This window comes from Dunckerocampus dactyliophorus, chromosome 19 (genome assembly GCF_027744805.1).
Source record: "Dunckerocampus dactyliophorus isolate RoL2022-P2 chromosome 19, RoL_Ddac_1.1, whole genome shotgun sequence".
NCBI classification, from domain to species: Eukaryota; Metazoa; Chordata; class Actinopteri; order Syngnathiformes; family Syngnathidae; genus Dunckerocampus; species Dunckerocampus dactyliophorus.
The window spans coordinates 16,907,092-16,930,113 of record NC_072837.1 but is presented as its reverse complement, the minus strand read 5'-3'; the positions used below and the strand labels follow the sequence as shown (position 1 = coordinate 16,930,113).

Here is a 23,022-nt window from a genome sequence, read left to right as displayed (position 1 = left end):
TCGTAGCGCACCATTGCTGCTGAGGTTGGACGCGGTAAGACAGTCATTTTAAACTTCTTCAAACATCCTGAGGCTCATGGAACACAAAAGTCAAGTGGTAGACCCAAAAAAATGAGCCGGAGGGACCATCCTCGGCCCAAATGAAGGTTGTTACTGGTGCCGAGTGCAGGCCAATAACCATCAGACGTCATCTGCCAGAGAAGGTTTTTAGGAAGAAAAAACGTCTTCAAAGGCAGGAGAGCACCAAACATGGGACATTGAAAGGTGGAAGAAAGTTTTATTCTCCCTTGATGGTCCTGATGGCTTCCAGCGTTACTGGCATGACAAGAAGATCCCACCTGAGATGTTTTCTACCGTCATAATCCTTCAATGGAACAATGGAGTGTGAGGTTGTGCAGGGGCGTCAAACGGCAGCTGGCTATGTGGAGATGTTGCAGGGGGCATCCCTCATGACTGAAGGTCCTCGTCTGTGTGGTAATGACTGGCTTCTTCAACAGGACAACGCTGCACATCACAAAGGACTTCTTCCAGAGGAATCAGGTCACTCTTTTGGACCATCCTGTGTGTTCCCCTCATCTAAATCCAATGGAGAACATTTGGGGATGGATGGCAAGGGAAGTTTACAAAAATGGACATCAGTTCCAGACAGTGGATGCCCTCCGTGAAGCCATCTTCACCACCTGGAGCAACATTCCCACTAGCCTCCTGGAAACACTGGCATCAAGCATGCCCAAAGCCATTTTCACCTCATTAACAAGAATAGCACAGCTACTCATTACTAACTCCTTTTTTCTACATTTGAGTTCTATTTTAGGGGATTTCAGGCTTTTTTTGAGCTATGGTCTTAAAACTTTTGATCAACTGATGAACAGCCTATTTCACTTCAATGCTTCTTTGGAATAAATTACTTTTTTGTCTCACTCCCATTTCTTCTTTTTGCATTTTGAAGTTCTACTTCAGGGGTCACCAACGTGGTGCCCGCGGGCACCAGGTAGCCCCCCACGACCACATGAGGTGCCCGCAAGCCTGCTTTTCATTCAGGTTTTCAGTTAATAATGAAAGAACAGTAGAAAGAAATGCATTGTGAAATACAACATGTGAGTTGTGGACACCAGCATTTTGTTCATGTTCTGGTAAAACAAGCATATTCGCTTTGTTTGGGTTTAAAATAAGCTCTGAAAATAAATGTTACAAAAATGATTAGCTCTTGGCCATCTTCATTTTGTAAAAGTAGCTCTCACAAGGAAGAACGTTGGTGACCCCTGCTCTACTTAGATCCAACAGTGCAAAATGTAGATTCCTCACATTTTCAACTGCTCTTATTCAATCTTTTTTTTTTTTTTTTTTTTTTTCCACAGAGAAACAACAGTAAACAATGCTGATAAATGGTTTTGTCGTTGCCACAGGGGGAAAAAAAAACCTTCATTGGACATGAATGACTTCATGGATTCATATTTAATCGGTCTGCTTGAAAGATGCTACAGTACATGTCCAACATTTGTAGTACATGTAGTACTATAGTACATGTCCAACATTTGTAGTACATGTAGTAATATAGTACATGTCCAACATTTGTAGTACATGTAGTAATATAGTACATGTCCAACATTTGTAGTACATGTAGTACTATAGTACATGTAGTACTATAGTACATGTCCAACATTTGTAGTACATGTAGTAATATAGTACATGTCCAACATTTGTAGTACATGTAGTAATATAGTACATGTCCAACATTTGTAGTACATGTAGTACTATAGTACATGTCCAACATTTGTAGTACATGTAGTAATATAGTACATGTCCAACATTTGTAGTACATGTAGTAATATAGTACATGTCCAACATTTGTAGTACATGTAGTACTATAGTACATGTAGTACTATAGTACATGTCCAACATTTGTAGTACATGTAGTAATATAGTCCATGTCCAACATTTGTAGTACATGTAGTAATATAGTACATGTCCAACATTTGTAGTACATGTAGTAATATAGTACATGTCCAACATTTGTAGTACATGTAGTACTATAGTACATGTCCAACATTTGTAGTACATGTAGTAATATAGTACATGTCCAACATTTGTAGTACATGTAGTACTATAGTACATGTAGTACTATAGTACATGTCCAACATTTGTAGTACATGTAATATAGTCCATGTCCAACATTTGTAGTACATGTAGTAATATACTACATGTCCAACATTTGTAGTACATGTAGTAATATAGTACATGTCCAACATTTGTAGTACATGTAGTAATATAGTACATGTCCAACATTTGTAGTACATGTAGTAATATAGTACATGTCCAACATTTGTAGTACATGTAGTACTATAGTACATGTCCAACATTTGTAGTACATGTAGTAATATAGTACATGTCCAACATTTGTAGTACATGTAGTACTATAGTACATGTCCAACATTTGTAGTACATGTAGTAATATAGTCCATGTCCAACATTTGTAGTACATGTAGTAATATAGTACATGTCCAACATTTGTAGTACATGTAGTACTATAGTACATGTCCAACATTTGTAGTACATGTAGTAATATAGTACATGTCCAACATTTGTAGTACATGTAGTACTATAGTACATGTAGTACTATAGTACATGTCCAACATTTGTAGTACATGTAGTAATATAGTCCATGTCCAACATTTGTAGTACATGTAGTAATATAGTACATGTCCAACATTTGTAGTACATGTAGTAATATAGTACATGTCCAACATTTGTAGTACATGTAGTAATATAGTACATGTCCAACATTTGTAGTACATGTAGTAATATAGTACATGTCCAACATATTTGCAAGGCTCATTTCTAAGCTCAAACTCAACTCACATATTTTATTTTGGATTTTTTTTTTGGACAGAAACATGAGACAGATTTCAAACAAGCACTTTGCAGCCAAAGTACAAACAGTTTGTAGTGAGGAAAGCACAATAATGACGGCCTTTCACTGCAGGCTGCCCTCTACTGGTGTGGAGGATGACTTTCAGAGCATTATTAAAAGGCGTGGTCGAAACGTGTGGGCGGGGCTACGACAGCAGCTGTATGGTGAGCTCAAGTGGAATTTGTCAGTGGATTAACCACACAGATATTTCATATTAAGACTTAGCATAAACAGCATCAGAGTAAAAACATCACATATGACACTGATACACGGGATACACGTGACAACATAGTTCATGTGTTGATACGAGCAGGAGCTAACATGTTAGCACTTAGCTGGTGTATCATTCCAAGCAATGCTGTTGTTTTGGAGCCGCGCTGCGTCTGTGCATTCGTCGAGGTCGTTTATTTCGGGAGGGTTGTACCTGAGGCGCACCAAAAGATGCTACACAGAACTTTCACGAGCTTCAACGTGGACATTGTGAGTGTTGCGCTACATGACTGCTTTGTTTCCCTAACTTTGCACCGAAGGAAAGCAATTCACACGCAAAGCACGTGTCTTGTGAAGCGTCGCTTGTGACGTGTCCTCGTCGTCAATTAAGTCTGATGATTTGCAAGGCACTGATAGTCTATCATTATTATTAGAGATGCACGATAGCTTTTTTTTTTTTTTTAAACGATACCGACACTGATAACTTTCTGCTTCCCAAGACTGATATGGTACCCATAACCTTTTTATATCTATTTTCTTTTTAATTTTGTTTTAAGTGTAGTTTGTGCACACCTGGAGGTAAACAGGTGTGATTTGACCAACTGTACCTGTTGATTTATCCTAATCAGATATCATGACATTACTACTACCACATCACTACTATCAGGAGAACCAGAGTATAGAGCAGGAGGAGCCACCTGCTGTGGCCCAGCAAGGTGCACTGTATTCGGGCACACGCTCCGAGCAGCCGGTGTGACGCCACGAAGGTCTCTGGTAAATCTTTTGCACTTTTCAAATGCCGCGGTGCTGGCGTTTCAGGTGGCTGATAAGGTCTTTTGTGTGCTTGATGTCCCCCCTCCCAATGTGTAGCATTTGGTACCACTAGCACACGAAATGTCTTCCTTGGAAAGTGAATGTTTGTTTAAATGCGAGCTCGACAGGCCGTTAATGTCACAGGGAGGAGGAAAAAAGGAGCGCTTGGTTTGCTCACCCGCACAGTACGGGTAATCTCGCCTCATTGGAGAGGGTTTGTTTTTTTTTAATGTTATCGGCTTTATCGGTATGACAGCGTAATTGCCCCATATCGGCCCGATAATTATCGTGCACCCCTAATTTATGATTATCATCATCATCATCAGTGTTTGAACTGCATCACTGGTAAGAGTCAGCTTTACTGCACAGGTCAAATTCAATCACGTGTACGACAAAACATTCAATAACACATCCGTGATGGCGTCGTCATTCATTGTGAAGTTTCTCAGTGTGATACCCACTGTTTTTCATATGAATTACAGTCATTTAATGTGATTTTCTGGAAGGATATTCACTCGTGTTTTGGCGTCTGGTGGCTCGCCGGGCCAGTCAAGGTCAGTATCTGTGGACAGAATTGTCGCTTCATGAGGTACAGTAATCCCTCCTGTATGGTGGTCGGTTAATCGCTTCCAGATCCGACCGCGACAAGTGAATTCACACAAAGTAGGATTCAATATTTATAAATGAAATATGTTTGTAGTTAAGGCATAGAAAACCTGTTTACCAGAGCCCTCTAGACAGGAACTAACACCCTTATAGTCACCATTACACTCCTATTATCCAATATAGTAAAGACATCTTAAGATAGTTTGCCTTGTAGTGAAGCAGAATGGGTGGACAGGAAGTGACATCAGGGTTCAGTGTTGAGTTTTAGCTTGTGGGCTATGGCCACAACAGTAGCCCGCATTATTATTATGATTATTATTATTATAACTGCACCTGTTGTGAGATCATATAAAGCTGCAATAAAAGCCTGTTGCTCAAGTCTGGTGCTTGTCTCACCAAACAATTACTGACACCTGGTGGCCAATGTAGAACACTACATTGACAAGTTGAATGCTGGTTTTAACTTGGATTTCAGTTCACTTTGCCGTTTTTATGCTCGGAAATGCTTCATTTGGGCAAAGAGTAAGTACAATTTTCCTACATTTTAAACTAATAGTAGGCCGTAGCCAACCACGAAACCGTGAGCATTTTTGAAACACCGCAATGTAGCGAGGGACGGCTGTACACCAGAAAACGCCACGCAAATTCAAAAGATCACCACAATGCATCCTATCGGGCAGCTTCTGGACCGTCCCCATGCTGTCCAAATACAGACGTTGCTCTACCCAGTGGTCAATTCCGGTTGTATAGACCGATGCACAACTCATAACTTCAACAAAACGAATAATAATAATATTAATATTAATAATAATAATAATACCATTTCTGGCCCATGTTGAGATGGACGGGGTGTACCCAATGAAGTGTCCATTACCAATATGTAAATCAGATTTTTGTACAACAGTGGCATGCGTTTGAAGGTGAACACGCCAGGCGTTTATTATTAACGTGAGCTAAAGGCACAGCTAACCCTGCGGTGAAGATGTTCTGGCTCAGTGCAAGACGGCGTGGAGACATTCTTATAGATATTTTTTACATTTGCTGGAGTAGCTCTGGATTATTTCAGGCGCTCGGCATGGAGGAAACATTTGGTGCCGAGCGTCTCTTTGGTCACGTATTACACACGCACGACATCGACGGATGCAAGGAAGGAAGGAAGATGAGAAGCGGATGGTTCGAGTGCTAACAGCGCACCCGCATCGGATGAAAAGTGTCGCTAGCATGACGCACATTCACGTGAGATAGGAAAAAGACCCTGTACTCGGCGAGCACTGCAGCGTCCGCGGCCGCGCAGTTGCCCGGTCGGCGACCTCTTGCCACGTATTCCACTGCTGCTTTTTGTGGGCGGGGCTACATTTGCGCAGCTAACCAAATCACCCGACGGCGCTGTACGTTGTTTGGCTAAATAAATTCATTCTAGGCCACAAACTCTTCCTGATGTTTGCAGCCCGACAGAAGAGTGGCTGCTGTGTTATTTATACTTTATAATAAATAATAAAACTTTGTTGATACATTGATATAAGACGGCAAAAAACGCTGGATGAGGCAGCAGTTTATAAAAATTCAAAAAATGTATATTACTAATTTGTTTTAGTAAACGAGTCTCCAAGAATAGATAGTCCGTTGGGAATGTTTGGCGGCACTGTTAGCGCCAGGTGTGGAAGCCACGCCCCTTGCAGGACCAGCAGACACCAGAGGAGGCGCTCCCAGTCAGGACGGGAAGAAGATTCCACAGGTTGTCCCGGTCCTTCCCTCTGCCGTCCAAACAACCACCGCTTCTCCACAACGAGGCCTCAGATGGTGACACGAAACGATTCCCAGCTGTCGTCTTTGCCGATGCTCCCGCCGTTCTTTGCCGCCGCCGTCATCTCGCTCCCGGCCTCTGCGCCCGGCTGGTCCCCGGTGGGCGTGGCGCCCGCGTCCGGGTAGTACTCGTCGTCCTCGTCGAAGTATCCGTTGTCCATCATGCTGAGGCTGGAGGCGGCGCTCAGGTCCTGGCAGCTGCCCTTGTACTCCTGGATGGACTCGTGCAGCGACCACAGCTGGCACAGCAGGGACATGTCCTGCTGGCGCAAGCCCACCTACAGGGGGCGGCCACGAGAACCCGATTAAAGACCCGCTAACAGACAACATGCCAGCCGGTAAAACCTGTACGAATGGCACCTCCACAGACGAATTGAACCTGGCTATTTTGCACCTCTGGAGGTAGTACCAGATGTGGGATGGTGCCTGTGTGCAAGGGGACGCCAAAAAGGTAGGACAAGGACGGGACGTTCGACACCCCACATTGTCCGACAAGTATTTAAAACGCCAGCACACACTTATCTTCCACTTTGCTGTGTTCTGCAGGATGTGTGTGAAATGCGCCACCACTTGGTTGGAATCTGTCCTGGAGTTGGCGCATGAATACATTTGCTTACAACTTAACTTTGCGATACCCGACTTGTGCATCTGAATGCAAAAAAACATTGGCCTTCCGTCTTTTCTGCTTGTTTTAATGAGGAATAACCACAACTTAACACGTCTCCGACTGTGTCAGTCAAAGGCGGAATGTTTGACGAAGCCATTGTAATGGATGCCATTAGTGTACGCAAACAAGAGCGCAGAGGAGCTTGAAATGCCGTTCTGCTGCACGCCACCCAGCTGACAATGCACATTGTTTGACCGCAGGGTCACTGCGCTCCCTGCATAAACAAATCACAGACGCGCCAGTCAGAGTTGTTCAAACAGAGCTAGTCGCTTGGTCAACTGGGAAGGGACTCTTTGGAAAACACGCTGACAATTTAAGACTGCAGCCTCAAGTGAAAAACACTCCCAGATTAGCCTCGACCCGAGGACGCAAAAGCAGGAAGAGGATTTAACAAAGCTCTGCCGGCGTGGAGAAGAAGAGATGATGTTTCTGCAGGCATCTGGTGCTTGGCGTCAAGTGTTATGTTACACATTGACCAGAGCTGCCAGAAGGAATCTGGTTTCTGATAGCGAAACAAATATGTATATATGTATACATTTTTTACAACGTATCAGGAGGAACACAAGCCTCAAGCCATGTCGTGTGCCAGACGTCGCTTAACAAATGCAAGTTTGTAACGCAAGCATGTGGAAAAAAAACGAGATTACATGACGAAACGTATTTTAAGCGGTTGACGTGAAGAACGTGGGGTCTTTTAACCAATCGACAGCAAAACTAGTGTAGTTATTATAACGTTTAGTGTTAATGAAGATTAAATGACAAAACATGTAATTTGAGGGTTGGTCGATTGTTCGCCTGGCAGTGAAAATGAACTCCGAACACATTGGAAAGTTGCTCATTCGATTTGATGAAGAGTGTGAATTACACATAATAATGAAGCCGAATATAACAGAACATGTTATTCATGAGCTAATACTATCGATTATGCTGTGAGGGAAGGTAAAGTGTGCAAGAGTAGGGTGATACGTAAAAGTGTGACTTTCTTTAAGGGAGTCTGGCATACGTTACCATCTCTTTCCGCAGGAGAGCCAGGGCGGCGTCGAGGCTGGCGGGCTTGTTGGCCAGCAGGTTGTCGGCGTTGTTCCTGCCTCGGCTCAGGTCGTCCTGGATCATGGTCTTCTTCACGTACATCCTCTCCATGTCCCTCCAGGAGCCGCCGCTGGAGTTGAGTAAGCCGCTCAGGCTCTTGGGTAGCGGTGGCAGACCGTCGATGCACGCCATTCCCCCCGCCGTGCCATTGGACGACTTCCCGTTCATGGCGACGTGTAGCGGCCCAGCGACACAGTAAAAAAAAACGTCACCTTTTGTGACTAACACCTGTCTGTTAGTCGCGCTGTTGTGTTTGTCACACAAAAGACGGCGACAAGGAGACACCTCTGTGGGACACGCAGCAACTGCCTCCGCCTGGGGACACTGGAGACGCCATGTCAAGTCTTCCGGACTGGAGGCAGAAAGAGCTACTTCCGGTGTGAACTTCACACAAATAACTGCTGGGAAAGCCACACAAATCTAAAATAAAAAAAAGAAAACATTTTTAAAAAGCCGATGGGTATTTCCTTACGAAGAGTGATCCAGTACAAATTAAAACATATTTAACTCACTCATTCTCATTCTTCAATTTACTTTATTACAAACCTTTTACTTTTATTCTGAAGTCGACGTCCCTGGTGCTGTTGTCGACCTTTCTGTAACGTTTGACGCTGTGGCTGTGAAATTAAATCAACTTCCGGTCTTTTAATGCTGTGGCTTCTGGGCGTCTCCTTGCAGGCAGCAAAAGAACATTTCGTTTTTTCAACCATGTGGCAATTCACTCTGTTATTATGACCATACTGTCTTTTAAACAAATTAAACAGCCTTAAAAAAGTGTTTTATGACACCTTACAATGCACCAAAATATCAACATGAAGGATAAAGTAGTGCGTTTTAATCAAGCCATTCATTTTTTCTAGCACTTAGGCTAGAGCTGGAGCCGATCCCGCCTGGCTATAAGAAGCGGGGTACACTCTGGACTGGTCACCTGTCAATCACACGCAACATACTGTCTGTCACAACATGCATGTTTTGGGGATGTGGGAGGAGAACACCGACACCAGCACGCGGAAAAACATGCAAATTTCCTGTTCTCCTGACTGTGAGGCAGACATGCCAACCACGAGGCCACCATCCCACCCTGCATTCTAATCCACTTTCAATTATTGCTTAATCTGCCTTTTTTTGGAAGAGTAACATTATTTGTAATCTGAGTTGATATCCTGATAATGTTTTTTTTTTTAAATACATAATCCTTCATGTCTGCAAAGTTACTCCAAGCAATAAAACAAATGGATAGCTTTTCCTCTAATGTGTGTGTGTGAGAGACAATGGTACAAAGGACAGATGGTGGGCTTCACTTCCAGCCCCGCCTGCAGCCCCGTCACGACTATAAACGCAACAATAACAATGAAAGCAGCACACACACACAGTCAGACGCATGAAACCTAAAGAGATGTTTTTCTGTTTTAAATCTGATGCGAAATCTGATTCACTTCCCAAAGTAGTAGTAGTGTGAAGGGGTACTGAAAACATGGACGTCTAATTTCACTTTCCGGCACATTAGTGTTGTTGTAGCATCTGGAGAGGGGCGGAGCTAGAAACAATGCATGCCACTGATTGGTTAACACAGAAAGTAAAACTACAAAAATTGTTAAAGTATTGATACTTGCACAAAAAATTAAATACATATAAACTACTTTTACTATACTAGTTAAGCACCAAGAAAGACTATTAACAGAATAATTGAATAATACATATTGAATAATATGTAAATTAGGGATGCACAATTATCCGGCTGATATGAGGGAATTATGATGACATACAGATAAATACAATAACATTAAAAATAGCTCCGATAACTATAATAATAAAAAATAAGGTGAGATTACCTGTACTGTGTGGGTGAGCAAATCAAGCGCTCACTAGTAAACAAACATTCACTTTAAGAGGAAGCCACTTTGTATGCTAGTCGTACCACAAGCGCCGTGATGAGGGGAAAAAAAACCCATCGAGCACACAAAAAACCTTATCAGCCACCTGAAACGCCACATCGCTACCACGCTTGGGGCTTGTGGTGCCGCGGTGCTTGAAAAGTGCTAAAGGTTTGCCAGAGACCTCCGTGGCGTCACATTGGCTGCTCGGTGCGTGTGTCCGAATACAGTGCACCTTCCTGGGCCACAGCAGGTGGCTCCCTCCGCTCTATACTCTGGTTCTCCTGATAGTAGTGATGTGGTAGTAGTAATGTCATGATATTTGATTAGGACAAATCAACAGGTACTGTTGGTCAAATCCTAATTTCTTCCAGTCCTTCTTACCTCCAGGTGTGCACAAACTACTATGATATATTAATATCATTTATTAGTTTCATCAAGTGCATTCATGCATGTTCTGACTTTGATGTCTGAGCCCTGCTGGCCTGGTGAGGAACTGCGCACTTTCTACGACAGCGTTTTTGTTTTTGTTTTATGTCCTTGAAAGCCAAACTAATCTTCCTGGTGTTGGAACAATTAGCTGCACAGCGTGAAGGGGATAATCCAGGACCCGCATCACTTTTATCACTGTACGCTGACAGCGCACAGGAGATTAATGTGTGCCGGGACCCCCCGCGGAGTGGAGGGGATGCACGCAACCCCGGCAGGCTTCTGCTCATCCAAAAAGAACAAGCAGTTAGCATCGCTAGCAAATAACGATTAAAAAAAAAAACAGCTCCTGTCTGGGCTTTTCAATGCAATTGTATACGAGACGCACGTACCTAACGATAAGTGTTCATTTCAAATATATTTTGAATAGAAATAGCTTTATTTGTAGAACAAGCAGAACAGTCTTTTAAAACAGCAGTAAAAAAAACAACACACATGAAACGGGCTTCAAGTCAAAAGTCAATTTCGCTAAGGCACAACTTGACTGGGAATGAAGGCGATTTGTTTCCAAGCTATAAAACACACAGCACTTGAAAATCCTCAGTGGGCAAACATTGCACTATAAAAACCACTCTGGAGCAAAACTCACCTGCCACTTCATTAGGTACCCCTGCAACAAATGCAAAAATATGCATTCATTCAACACTAATAGTAGTAATGTTAATTATTGTGCTTGTGGTTTGGAGCGCATCATACTGACACCTTTTTTTCCTGAATCGTTATTTAATCTGGATAAAAACAATTACTTTTTATTTGTGCAATTGGTATTTTGCACACGGGAAAGTGTCAAAAAGAGTGTAATAGAAGTTGTGCTGACATATTCATTCCATTCCAAAGCTACGGCAGGCTTTCTAAATGAATGAGAAGTATGCATTTATTTCACACTAATAATAATGTTGACGATTGCGCTTATCACACTGACCCCTCTCATGGACACACATTATCCTTACTCTGACAATTTCAAGTTCATCTGGGTTTTTTAAACTGGAAATGAGATCATATTGCTTTTTTCATGTTTGCCTTTTGTGTTCACATGCAGCAAATATTAATATTGCAGCAACATGTGCTCTTATTTGCGCCCTGGGAGGAGATTCAGTTGGGGTCTTGCGTTGAAAAGTGTGATGTAGAGCATTTTAATCAACGGCACATTAAGAATACTAGATATTATTCTACCGTGTTTCATATAATGAACATCTCTTAAAGGAAAAATGCACTTTTTTTGGGAATGTTGCCCATCATCCACCATCCATGAGACATGAACACGTCTTTCTTTTTTCTGTGCGTTCTAAAAATATAAAACCAGATAAAAAGAGGCAGCCAAGAATGAACGTAATAAGACGCGCCTATTCAACCTATAAAGCCTTCTGAAAAAAAAACCCAAAAAAGCACCAACAATGCACCATTTCCATAACGTGACCTGCATATTAACCAAGCTACAGTGACATTGTTATTATTATTATTGTTATTAACATTGTTACGCCCAAGAACTACGTTACTGGCGTAGTGACACCTCGCCACACCAAACCGGCTAGCTACTAGCCGGCTAACAATTAGCTTCTCCACACACTCGCTCACAATGCGTCAGGCCACTAGCGAAAGGTAACGCTACATATTGGAGCTGCCACCACTGCTGCTGTGTTTTTGTTTTTAACAGAGCAGCAGGAAGCTTTTCAGTTAACGCTAGGTATAGCATTCCTTTCTATGTTGCTATGTGCCACCCAGGAAGGAAGTTCCCAAAATACTGTAAGTATTCCATGTTATCATGAATGTACCTGTTACTACATGCTCACAGCATGGATAGAGAACCATAAAACCTTGTTGGAGCTTTTTGGAGGCGTTTTAATAGCGACCGTTCTAGGCGGAATAGGTGTGTTCCATTACGTGCATTAATCACCTGCCTCTTTTTACCTGTTTTTTATATCTTTCGAACACACAGAAAAGAAAAACGTGCGTTCATGTCTCACATAAGGATTGTGGATGATGGGTAACATTCCAAAAAAAGTGCACTTTTCCTTTAAGACAAGGTCTTCTCTCATTTTGCTACTTTCTTGGGTCATTTGCAGCTAAAATAGTGGATAAATAAATTGTTTATACCCAATTAGTACACATTGTATAAAATAGCACATATTCTAAGCACAAGGATACACGTTAAAGTGACAGGGGCGTACCTAATGAAGTGGACATCCCGGAGTGGTGCTGGTTCAGGAGAGGCAGGAGTCAAGATGCTGGTTGATGTTTGTCTCCTGCACGCTGGCCTCACACACGGGACAGTTGACCATCACCACAACAGAAGAGGAATACGAGGAGGAGGCGGAGCTAGCTTGCGGCGCTGAGGCAGGTAGCGTCTCTTTGGACTCGATCCTCAGCCTCTTGTTGAAGACGTCAAAGATGCTGTACGAGTCCTCCGGCGGCCTCTTTTTGGACTGGGGTGGCTCGGCGACGGTGGTGGTGCTGCCGCTCGGGATGGATGAAGTACATTTGGGACGCTGTGATGTTCCCGCCGAGGACACTGGGATGCTGTTATTGTTGCCATTACAAGCGGCAGCGCGAAGATCAGTTTGTGAGTCTGCGGCGGACGAGCGTCTTGCTGACTTGGTGAAAAGATCCTCAATGGACGGCTGCGTGCCTCTTTCTGCTCCTTGACTTTTATCAGCACCACGAGAAGTTTTGGAGATCCTCACAGGCGAGCCGTTGATGCTGACGAACACTTTGGTGTTTGCTACAGACTTCTTTAGGAGCGTCTTCTGGTCCAGCGAGGGAAACAACCCTCCTCCTGTCATGTTGTGAGGACGCTTCAGGGGAGGACTGCCAGAGGAGGCGGGGCCAGATGAGGAGGTAGGTGGAGGGGCTGAGCCCTTGGACGGCGTCCCGCCGAGGACCAAGCCTTTTCCGCTGAATGGGATGATGTCCCGAATATCCCGAGACACAAACCCTGACCCTGAGAGACACAACAAATTAGTGTTAATGCCAAAAATAGCTAATTAATTTGACTAATTAATTACGTGAAATGTTTAGCATCATTAACGCATGTGCATTATGTCTGTTATGATGGCGGCATGCTTACAGAGTCACACAGAGTCTGACGCTCTTTTATAACTTTATTCCTACCTAAACGCATCAACAGCAGTGCAATTCCAGCGCCATATATGTATCTCACTCACAAACACGTCTCTAGTCTTCCTTGGATCCACACTTCCTCGTTGTTACTAGGCAACCGTGAGATGTATTCACGGACACTACGAAAATCATCAATAATCAACAATATCGTTATTATGCGTGTATGTATGGTCTAAGTAAACCAAAACACAAAGAAAAACAATACGTGCATATTCTCTTACTGACTCTTACTGTCTGTGAACGCAACTCTTCATGGCTCGTAACGACACGGTTAAAGTGTAGTTCAAATGTTGTGCTACTGTTAGAGACTTGTGTTAGACAAATTCATTTTCGGACATGTGTGCTATCTTTCAGCTTGACTTACAGTTTCAGTTCATTCGGAGCTGCTAATACACACAAATGTATCTGCTCATTTATCGTTTTCTTCAGAAAATAAAAAATAATAATGATCAAATAGAAAATTGAGTAAAACTGGGCACATTAATCACAGGGTTGCAAATGATGATTAATCATGATTAATTAAGTTGAAAACTGTGATTAATTTGATGAACATTTTTCATCATTTGACAGCCCTAGATACTATTAAATATCCCCCCAAAGCAATTTTTATGCAATAAAGCCAATAAAAACATATACAAAAAAGATAGCAAAATCAAAGAAAGGTATTTTAAAAATACATAAAAGGAAAAATACATTGGAAAAAAATATTGCTAAATGGGAAAAAATTGTCAAAAATAAAAAAACAAATTCATTTAGCTTTAATTTTAAGAAAATAATTAGGGGTGCATGATCAATCAGGCCCATGTGAGGGAATACTAATAAATCCGCTAACATTAAAAATATCTCCGATGACCGACAATTTAGAAAAACGTTCAAATGAGGCAAGATTACCCGTACTATGCAGGCGAGCAAATCAAGCTCTCCCTTTCTCTCCTGCTTGTCATGTTAACGGCCTGCCATAACCTCCCCTGAGCTCACTTGTAAACAAACATTTACTGTTTCAGAGACATTCCGTGTGCTAGTTGTACCAAATGCTCCACGACCGGGGGGGGGGACATCGAGCGCACAAAAAACCTTATCAGCCACCTGATAACATCGCTACCACGAGTGCTGCGTTTGTAAAGTGCAAAAGGTTTGCCAGAGACCTCCGTCGCGTCACACCGGCATGTGCCCGAATACAGTGCACCTTGCTGGGCCACAGTAGGTGGCTCCTCCTGCTCGACACTCTGGTTCTCCTGATAGTAGGGATGTGGTAGTAGTAATGTCATGATATCTGATTAGGACAAATCAACAGGTACAGTTGGGCAAATCCTAATTAGTTACAGTCCTTACCATCAGGTGTGCACAAACTACACTTAAATCTATAGAAGTTGTGTTTAAATTTAAAAAAGCAGATATAAAAAAAAAAGTTATTGGTCATCTTTACCATATCGGTCCAGAGAAGCAGAAAGTTACTATATTGTTAATATATTGTGTATCTCTAAAAACAATTATAATAAAACAACTATTATTAGAGAATTTTTTAAATTTATATATACAATGTAAAACATTATAACTATAATAAAATATTAAAATATGAAAGACAATTAAAAAAGTTATTTACAAACAAAAAAATATTAAAAAATGAAAGTGTGGGGGCCTTTGGGATATTTTTTATTTTGGTAAAAAAGTGATTATTTACATAAAGTTATTATACACATGTCTCAAGAAGCATAACAGCAGGGAGCATTATTAATATTTTACAGTTTTACGAGTATTCTTCCATTTTTACAATATGCTGCAGGCCAATAAAAACAAGAGGCGCTGGCCACAAATGGCACCCCGAGCCATAACTTGGTAACACTGCCCCAAGTTATTTACTGTGTGATTCCCCCCGCATTAAATGATGCATAATAAAATGATGTTGAAAACTGACTATGATATGGAATTTGACAACAAAGTCACTTTTCCAATCAAGCCTTTCTTACCTGAAGGCTTTTCCCTGGCAGACGTCTTCCCGTTTGTTTCAACCTCTTTCTTGCCTTTCTTCTTGCCGTACCCCTCAGGCTCCTTCACCTTGGTGTAGGTGCCCCCGCATGTCCTCTGGTGGTCCCCCCACCAGGGGTCCAGGGCTGAGGGGGCCCGATTCATGGCCCTCTTCACGTAGCCAAAGTAGGGCCTTCGGTTCTGGCAGGGCCCGTCGCAACGCCACCAGTGCTGGCGGTACACGTCCACCTCGTCGTTGAAGTTGTGGTACACCTGGGGAAGGGTGGGGTTGGGGGGATATTTCAGTAGAGCTCCAAAAGGTTGACGAACGAGACGCTTACTGTGATGTTGGTCCCGCTGTCCTTGTTGATGCGGTTCATGTGCTTGCAGAACTCGGGCCCGTGGCCTTCGCGGTCTCGGTTGTTGTGGGTCACAAACAGGAGAGCGTGGATCATCTCATGGAGGAGAGTCTGTGAGGACAACGGCAGGTCTTTGAAGGTTTACATCTACTGGATTAAAGTCCCAAGTGCAAGGGTCCGGCTCACCTCCACCAGGTCTTTCCTGGGTCTGAGCTTGAGAAGAGGCTCACTGAGCCTGATAGAACACAGTCCGCCTCGCCCCTCGTATGAACACACACCCGCACACCTGCAGCACAACACGGCAGGACACATTGAGACAGGCTTAGCAGCATCCAGGCCAGCATTACAGAGCTCCAGACTGCAACTAAATAGTCGCATTTTGTGACTAAGTGCGACCAGATAAAAGTATGCGTCCCATATTGAGTTGACAAGGGATGTCCCGTATTAGCATGAGAATGAAAAACTGCCTGTGAAATCTGAAATCTCAGTTTTTAATAATGACAATTTGCATATCCTCCAGATTTGTTTTTTTTTAACCACAGTGACATTTTGTCTTAAAACAAAAAGCAATGAAGCTCATTCAGAGCTCGTTTTTCCCCCATGAGTCATCAACTTTACTTAAATATGTTATATATTGTTTGTAATTACGTTCTACATTGTTCGGTTTTTGAAAGCGAACGGTAAATTCTCAAAAATTACATTTATAGTTCATGACACCTACCTACCCACCCCCTAATCTGTCTGGGGACACAGGTACTTGTATGATATGCTGCGATGTACTCACCACTCATTGACTGTAGGTCAATTACTCACAGTGTCATCCTGGGGCTCCACTTAACCTCCACGCCGCTGAGCTTGTCCCAGAAGAACCTGCTGTTGAACTCCAGGAACATGGCCCTGACATCCGGAGTCGGGTCCAGCGTCTCCCACGACGGATCCACGATGGACAGTGGCCTCTCAGGGTTCACACTTCGCTTCCAGGGCACAAGTGCGCCGCCGTTGATTTCCACTTTCCGTTTATTGGCACTTTGTCCGACGTCGTTGGATGCCAAAATAGGAGCATCGTACTCGTTGTTGAACTGTTCTTGAAGATGAAGGGCTAGCAGGTAGTCTTCATCCATCACAAAAAGGCTAATAGCAGTTAGCTTCCTGCTGCTAACCGGTCAACAACTCCAGTCTGTGCAGTGCTCCCAAAGGTGAGCCAGCCACCGCAGCCCGGATAGTGTCTGTCAGCTGTATGCTGCGTGGGCATAACGGATTTATGTGAACATTTACGACTACGTCTATATGCTGTGTTGACCAAATGTCTGTTGCCGCCACAGTGCGTAATCATGGCGGAACACCCCAAACACTTCCGGTGTCTATTTCGAAATACAACTCATTAAACACAGAGGCGGCGTTTATCGTGATTCAGCAGGTATCAGATAATTAAGCCAATTATTTTCTACTTTGCATACACGAGGAACAATTGCTCAATGTTCACCTGCCTTAGCTTGAATGGGAGTAATTTGTAAACATTTTTTGCATTTACTCTGGTAGACACACTTCCTTTTCCGATCTAATCTTGTCGGAAATTTGCTTTGCAGTTAAAAAGTAACACGACGATTACGAGTTGTGATAATAATAAGTGAAAAGTGCTTTTAATGGCCATTTTATAATATAATATAATGAAACAGACTAACCAGTCAACTGGTGATAACACTTGTGCGACTGTGTCCGTTTTGGAAAAACGTTTGTATATATTTTTGTTGGCCAGCTCCCCCCTCACATCCAAATCTTGTGACGTAACAGGGTGTCACCCAGTTTACTGCTTCCTGTTTTTGTTTGCCAGTAGACGTGGATGAACTGTCTTCTGCTTATTTTAGTGTATAGTTATCGGTTGTTCTGTCAAACGTTAATTTTACAGAACGTTAAAGTTAAACGCCGAGCAAGATGTCGGAAACGGGAAATCGATTACGAAGGCTGCTCGAGTCGCCCAATTTCGACCCGCAGAACTACGTGAAGCAACTGTCCCAGCAGTCCGATGGCGACAGAGACCTGCAGGAGCATAGGCAGAAAATCCAAAACCTGGCCGACGAAACGGCTCAAAACCTGAAGAAAAATGTCTACAAGAACTACAGGCAGTTCATTGAGACAGCCAAGGAGATATCGTACCTGGAGAGCGAGATGTACCAGCTGAGCCACATCCTGACGGAGCAGAAGAGCATTATGGAGAGCGTCACGCAGGCCCTCCTGTCCACGGACAAGGACGAGACTTCCAAGGAGATGCAGGCTGCATTCCCCAAAGAAACCGAGGAGGTGAAGCAGAGGACCCTGACATCACTGTTGGAGAAAGTGGAGGGTGGTAAAAACATCATGGACACCCCTGGAAGGCACCTGGTGTACAATGGCGACCTTGTGGAGTACGATGTGGACAACATGTCCCCCATCCAGAAGGTGCACGCCTTTCTAATGAACGACTGCCTGCTGATAGCCACCTGGCTGCCCAACCGGCGCGGCACGGTCAAGTACAAATACAACGCCTTGTACGACCTGGAGAGCTTTGCTGTGGTCAATGTGAAGGACAACCCTCCCATGAAGGACATGTTCAAGATCCTCATGTTCCCAGACAGTCGCATCTTCCAGGCGGAGAACAGCAAGATCAAGAAGGAGTGGCTGGAGATCCTGGATGAAACCAAGAAGAACAAAGCCAGCAAGGACAGACGCAAGAAAGAGGAGGAGGTCCCGACGTCCCCCGTGAGGGCCGAGGTGTCCACCAACCCCTTTGACGAGGACGACAGCGAGCAAGCTGACACTGGGGAGAGTGTGGACCTCAGTCTGGAGTGGATCCAGGAGCTTCCGGAGGATCTGGACGTGTGCATCGCCCAGAGGGACTTTGAGGGCGCCGTGGACCTGCTGGACAAGCTCAACGAGTACCTCAAAGACCAGCCGATCACGCAGAAAGTCAAAGAGCTCAGGAACAAGGTGGACGAGCGTGTGCGGCAGCTGACCGAGGTCCTGGTCTTTGAGTTGTCTCCTGATCGATCCCTTCGAGGTGGACCCAAAGCCACCAGGCGGGCCGTGTCCCAGCTCATCAGACTAGGTTCTGATCCTATTAAATGTGGTGTTGGTGCGGAGAAGTGTGCCTTCAATGTGATCTTTTCTTCCAGGCCAGTCCACCAAGGCCTGTGAGCTCTTCCTGAAGAACCGGGCAGTGGCGGTCCAGACGGCCATACGCCAGCTTCGCATCGAGGGGGCCACGCTGCTCTACATCCACAAGCTGTGCAACATCTTCTTCACCAGCCTGCTGGAGACCGCCAAGGAGTTTGAGATGGACTTTGCCGGGAACACGGGCTGCTACTCTGCGTTTGTGGTCTGGTCCAGGTCCGCCATGAGGATGTTTGTGGACGCCTTCAGCAAGCAGGTGGGCACACGACGGCAGGGAACGGGAAGAACAGTCGCGGCGTGTGTGGTTGTCCGTGTAAAAGTCCAACTTGCGTCTCTGATAGGTGTTTGACAGCAAGGAGAGCCTGTCGACGGCGGCCGAGTGCGTCAAGGTGGCCAAGGAGCACTGCCAGCAGCTGACGGAGATCGGCCTGGACCTGACTTTCACGCTGCAATCGCTGCTGGTCAAAGACATCAAGGCGGCGCTCCTCAGCTACAAGGACATCATCATGGAAGCCACCAAGCATCGCAACTCTGAGGAGATGTGGAGGAGGATGAACCTCATGACACCCGAGGCCCTGGCCAAGCTCAAGGTAACCCTTTGGACTTCACGCTGGTGCTCTTCACTTAGAAGGGTGTCTTCTCATGACTTTACTTGTCGTTTAGCAAGAATCTAAAAATATATATAATATATGAGATAACAAACTGAACATATATTTAATAAGAACCTACCATTTTGTACGAAAACCAGGCTTCGCTACACATCTTAAAATACAGCATGGATCGCTGCCAACTGTATGTCAGCCTGCTACAGACGTGGGGGCAGGACGTTTGATCCGTGTGTTTTTCTTTTAAGCTCACCTAGCATGATGTTCCTGTTAAGATGCGGTTGTAATGATAGCATGTGGCTCACAGAGCTATGCTAGCCATCGCTAACGTTGGCGTCCTCCTCAATGTTAGATTGTTGTGTGTGATATATGACATCCATTACGCCTCACAGACTCAATGGGAAAAGTAGGGCATAGAGTAGCGTCCTCACACAGTCACACAGAGTCTTACGCTCTCTAGCGCTAACTTTATTGCTACCTTAACACATCAACAGCAGTGCAATTCCGACGCCATATACTGTATGTACCTCCAACTCACTAACACGTCTCGAGTTTGCTCAGCATCGGGACCACACTTCCTCATTGTCACTAGACGACGGCGAGGTGCACTCACTGACACTCTGAACATTACAAAGACATCTTTATTATGCGTGTACGTGTGGTACAGTAAGTGGATATTCTTATCGCTCACGAACATACAGTAACTCTTACTGCAGAAGTGCAGTCTGCTGCTAAATTACACTCAGCGAAAAAATACTACTGTAGAAATAAAATACCAAGCAGTTTTTCCCCATAGTAACCGTTGTCCGTGTGTTCTTTTCCCACGCAGGACGAGATGCGCTCAAGCGGCATGAGCACGTTCGACATGTACACGGGCGTCGACTGCTGGGTGAACCTGAGCTACACGGTGGTGGCCTTCACCAAGCAGATGCTGAGCTTCCTGGAGGAGGGCCTGAAGCTCTACATCCCCGAGCTTCACATGGTGCTGCTGGAGAGCCTGCGCGAGATCATCCTGGTGGCCGTGCAGCACGTGGACTACAGCCTGCGCTGCGAGCAGGACCCCGAGAAGAAGGCCTTCATCGTGCTCAACGCCGCCTTCCTCCACGACACTGTGCTGCCCGAGGTGGAGCGCCGCTTCGAGGAGGGCGTGGGCAAGCCCGCCAAGCAGCTGCAGGACCTCAGGAAGAGCACTAGGCCCGTACGGATCAACCCGGAGAGCACCACATCTCTCGTTTGAAACAATGTCATTTTGGTTGGCCATATTATTAGGTACCCACCACTTCATTAGGTACACCTGCTTATGTCAGGTGTAAAAGAAAGCCAACTGCTGCCAAACGTCTGCTCAATTGAACACTCGCTCTCAAACTATTGAGCAGCAAACAATGTAACATTTATTATTATTTTGGATGCTTAGATTATCATTGGATCAAAAGGGATGACTGACAAGTGAATGCATATTTAAATGCTGTATTGATCAAATGCGCAGGGAAATAAATGATTTGTCAACAGTGCTCCAATTTCAACTTAAATGTCAGCCAGTGATGCAGCATTTGTACGTCAAATCTTTCCTCTTCTGGTCAGTGCTGATGCTAGACGACACTTTGAGTCTCACAACTATTTTTAGTAGCGGTGCATGATTATTATCGGTTTGATATCAGGGAATTATGATGTCATACCGATAAATCCAATAACCAATAATCATTTTTAATAAATGATCCAATTAGGAAAGACTACACGTACTGTGCGGGTGAGCAAATATGTTGACGGCCTGTCGTAACTTCCCCTGAGCTCACTTGCAAACATTCACTTTAAGAGTGAATGTTACACAAAAAACCCTATCAGCCACCCGAAACGCCAGTGTTGCGGTGTGTGAAAAGTGCAAAAGGTTTGCCAGAGACCTCAGTGGCGTCACACCGGCTGCTCGGAGCGTGTGCCCAAATACAGTGCACCTTGCTGGGCCACGCCAAGTGTCTCCTCCTGCTCTATACTGTAATGTCTAGTGTAATGTCATGATATTTGCTTAGGGCAAATCAACAGGTCCAGTTGGTCAAATCCAAATTTGTTCCAGTCCTTCTGACTACAGTTTATACACTGGTGTGAAAAAGTGTTTGCCCCCTTCCTGATTTCTTATTTTTTTGTATGTTTGTCACACTTAAATCTCTCAAACAAATTTAAATTAGTCAGTGATAACACAACATAACACAAAATGCAGTTTTTAAATGAAACGTTCTATTATTGAAGGAGGAATTAAAACCCAAAGCTACATGTCCCTGTGTGAAAAAGTGATTGCCCCCTAAACCTAAGAACTGGTTGGGCCCCCCTTAGCAGCAACAACTGCAATCAAGCGTTTGTGATAACTTGCAATGAGTCTCTTACAGCGCTGGGGAGGAATTTTGGCCCAATCATCTTTGCAGAATTGTTGTCATTCAGCCACATTGGAGGCTTTTCCAGCATGAAGCGCCTTTTTAAGGTCATCCACAGCATCTCAATAGGATTCAGGTCAGGACTTGGACTAGGCCACTCTGAAGTCTTCATTTTGTTTTTCTTCAGCCATTCAGAGGTGGACTTGCTGGTGTGTTTTGGATCATTGTCCTGCTGCAGAACCTAAGTTGGTTTCAGCTTGAGGTCACCAACAGATGGCCGGACATTCTCCTTCAGGATTTTTTGGTTGACAGCAGAATTCATGGCTCCATTTATCACAGCATGTCTCACCGCAGAAAAAAAGCCCCAGACCATCACACTACCACCACCATATTTTACTGTTGGTGTGATGTTCTTTTTCTGAAATGCGGCGTTACTTTTACGCCAGATGTAATGGGACACACCTTCCAAAAAGTTCAACTTTTGTCAGACTACAGAGTATTTACCCAAAGGTCTTGGGGATGATCACGATGTTTTTTGGAAAAATTGAGACAAGCCTTAATGTTCTTTTTGTTCAGCAGTGGTTTTGGTCTTTGGTCTCTGCCATGCAGGCCGTTTTTGCCCAGTGTCTTTCTTATGGTGGAGTCATGAACGCTGACCTTAACTGAGGCAAGTGCGGCCTGCAGTTCTTTGGATGTTGTTGTGGGGTCTTTTGTGACCTCTTGGATGAGTCGTCGCTGTGTTGTTGGGGTCATTTTGGTTGGCCGGCCACTCCTGGGAAGGTTCAACACTGTTTCATGTTTCCCCCCCATTTGTGGATAATGGTTTGTGGTTTTTCTCACAGGGCCATTAAAATGGTTGTTTTGTCCACAAATAAAATATCCTTCTTGTTTGTTATTACAGTACTTGAAGATACTCATTGAGAAGAAGCAAAGGCTGAGTTTGTGTGACCGTGGCATCGTGTGTGCGTGTGTGTGTGGATATTTTGAGTCTCTACTCGCCCATG

At 44.2% G+C, this 23,022-nt stretch overlaps 3 protein-coding genes across 4 annotated transcripts; 1 reads left to right on the top strand and 2 right to left on the bottom strand.

Moving 5' to 3' along the window:
* Positions 1 to 2,850: 2,850 nt before the first annotated feature.
* Positions 2,851 to 8,422, bottom strand: fam89a (family with sequence similarity 89 member A). Its single transcript, XM_054761932.1, has 2 exons — positions 8,019 to 8,422; positions 2,851 to 6,621 (listed from the first exon to the last, which is right to left on the bottom strand). The coding sequence occupies exons 1-2, from the start codon at positions 8,265 to 8,267 to the stop codon at positions 6,334 to 6,336; spliced, it is 537 nt and encodes a 178-aa protein (XP_054617907.1). The 5' UTR covers positions 8,268 to 8,422; the 3' UTR covers positions 2,851 to 6,333.
* sprtn (SprT-like N-terminal domain) lies at positions 8,403 to 17,487 on the bottom strand. 2 transcript variants are annotated; one of them, XR_008566976.1, is made up of 7 exons: positions 16,717 to 17,487; positions 16,090 to 16,189; positions 15,886 to 16,014; positions 15,547 to 15,817; positions 12,631 to 13,400; positions 8,646 to 8,770; positions 8,403 to 8,519 (listed from the first exon to the last, which is right to left on the bottom strand). XR_008566976.1 is itself a non-coding variant. In XM_054761931.1 (6 exons), exons 1-5 carry the CDS (start codon positions 17,022 to 17,024, stop codon positions 12,664 to 12,666), a joined length of 1,545 nt encoding a protein of 514 aa, XP_054617906.1. In that variant the 5' UTR covers positions 17,025 to 17,487; the 3' UTR covers positions 10,741 to 11,072; positions 12,631 to 12,663. The 2 variants fall into 2 exon arrangements, 1 of the variants encoding a protein (XP_054617906.1); XM_054761931.1 differs by lacking the exons at positions 8,403 to 8,519; positions 8,646 to 8,770 and adding an exon at positions 10,741 to 11,072.
* Positions 17,080 to 22,923, top strand: exoc8 (exocyst complex component 8). Its single transcript, XM_054761930.1, has 4 exons — positions 17,080 to 18,985; positions 19,053 to 19,306; positions 19,392 to 19,640; positions 20,485 to 22,923. The coding sequence occupies exons 1-4, from the start codon at positions 17,836 to 17,838 to the stop codon at positions 20,890 to 20,892; spliced, it is 2,061 nt and encodes a 686-aa protein (XP_054617905.1). The 5' UTR covers positions 17,080 to 17,835; the 3' UTR covers positions 20,893 to 22,923.
* Positions 22,924 to 23,022: the final 99 nt, after the last annotated feature.

What these genes read in the sequence shown, in the direction of transcription:
- fam89a (XM_054761932.1), bottom strand. Translation starts at nt 8,267, where the DNA reads ATGAACGGGAAGTCGTCCAATGGCACGGCGGGGGGAATGGCGTGCATC. An exon ending in CTCTCCTGCGGAAAGAGATG is followed by an intron (nt 6,622 to 8,018) that starts GTAACGTATGCC and finishes CGCCCCCTGTAG; the next exon opens with GTGGGCTTGCGCCAGCAGGA.
- sprtn (XM_054761931.1), bottom strand. Translation starts at nt 17,024, where the DNA reads ATGGATGAAGACTACCTGCTAGCCCTTCATCTTCAAGAACAGTTCAAC. An exon ending in TGGAGCCCCAGGATGACACT is followed by an intron (nt 16,190 to 16,716) that starts GTGAGTAATTGA and finishes GTTGTGCTGCAG; the next exon opens with GTGTGCGGGTGTGTGTTCAT. An exon ending in TGCCAGGGAAAAGCCTTCAG is followed by an intron (nt 13,401 to 15,546) that starts GTAAGAAAGGCT and finishes TGTGTCTCTCAG; the next exon opens with GGTCAGGGTTTGTGTCTCGG.
- exoc8 (XM_054761930.1), top strand. Translation starts at nt 17,836, where the DNA reads ATGTCGGAAACGGGAAATCGATTACGAAGGCTGCTCGAGTCGCCCAAT. An exon ending in GTCCCAGCTCATCAGACTAG is followed by an intron (nt 18,986 to 19,052) that starts GTTCTGATCCTA and finishes CTTTTCTTCCAG; the next exon opens with GCCAGTCCACCAAGGCCTGT. An exon ending in TGGACGCCTTCAGCAAGCAG is followed by an intron (nt 19,307 to 19,391) that starts GTGGGCACACGA and finishes CGTCTCTGATAG; the next exon opens with GTGTTTGACAGCAAGGAGAG.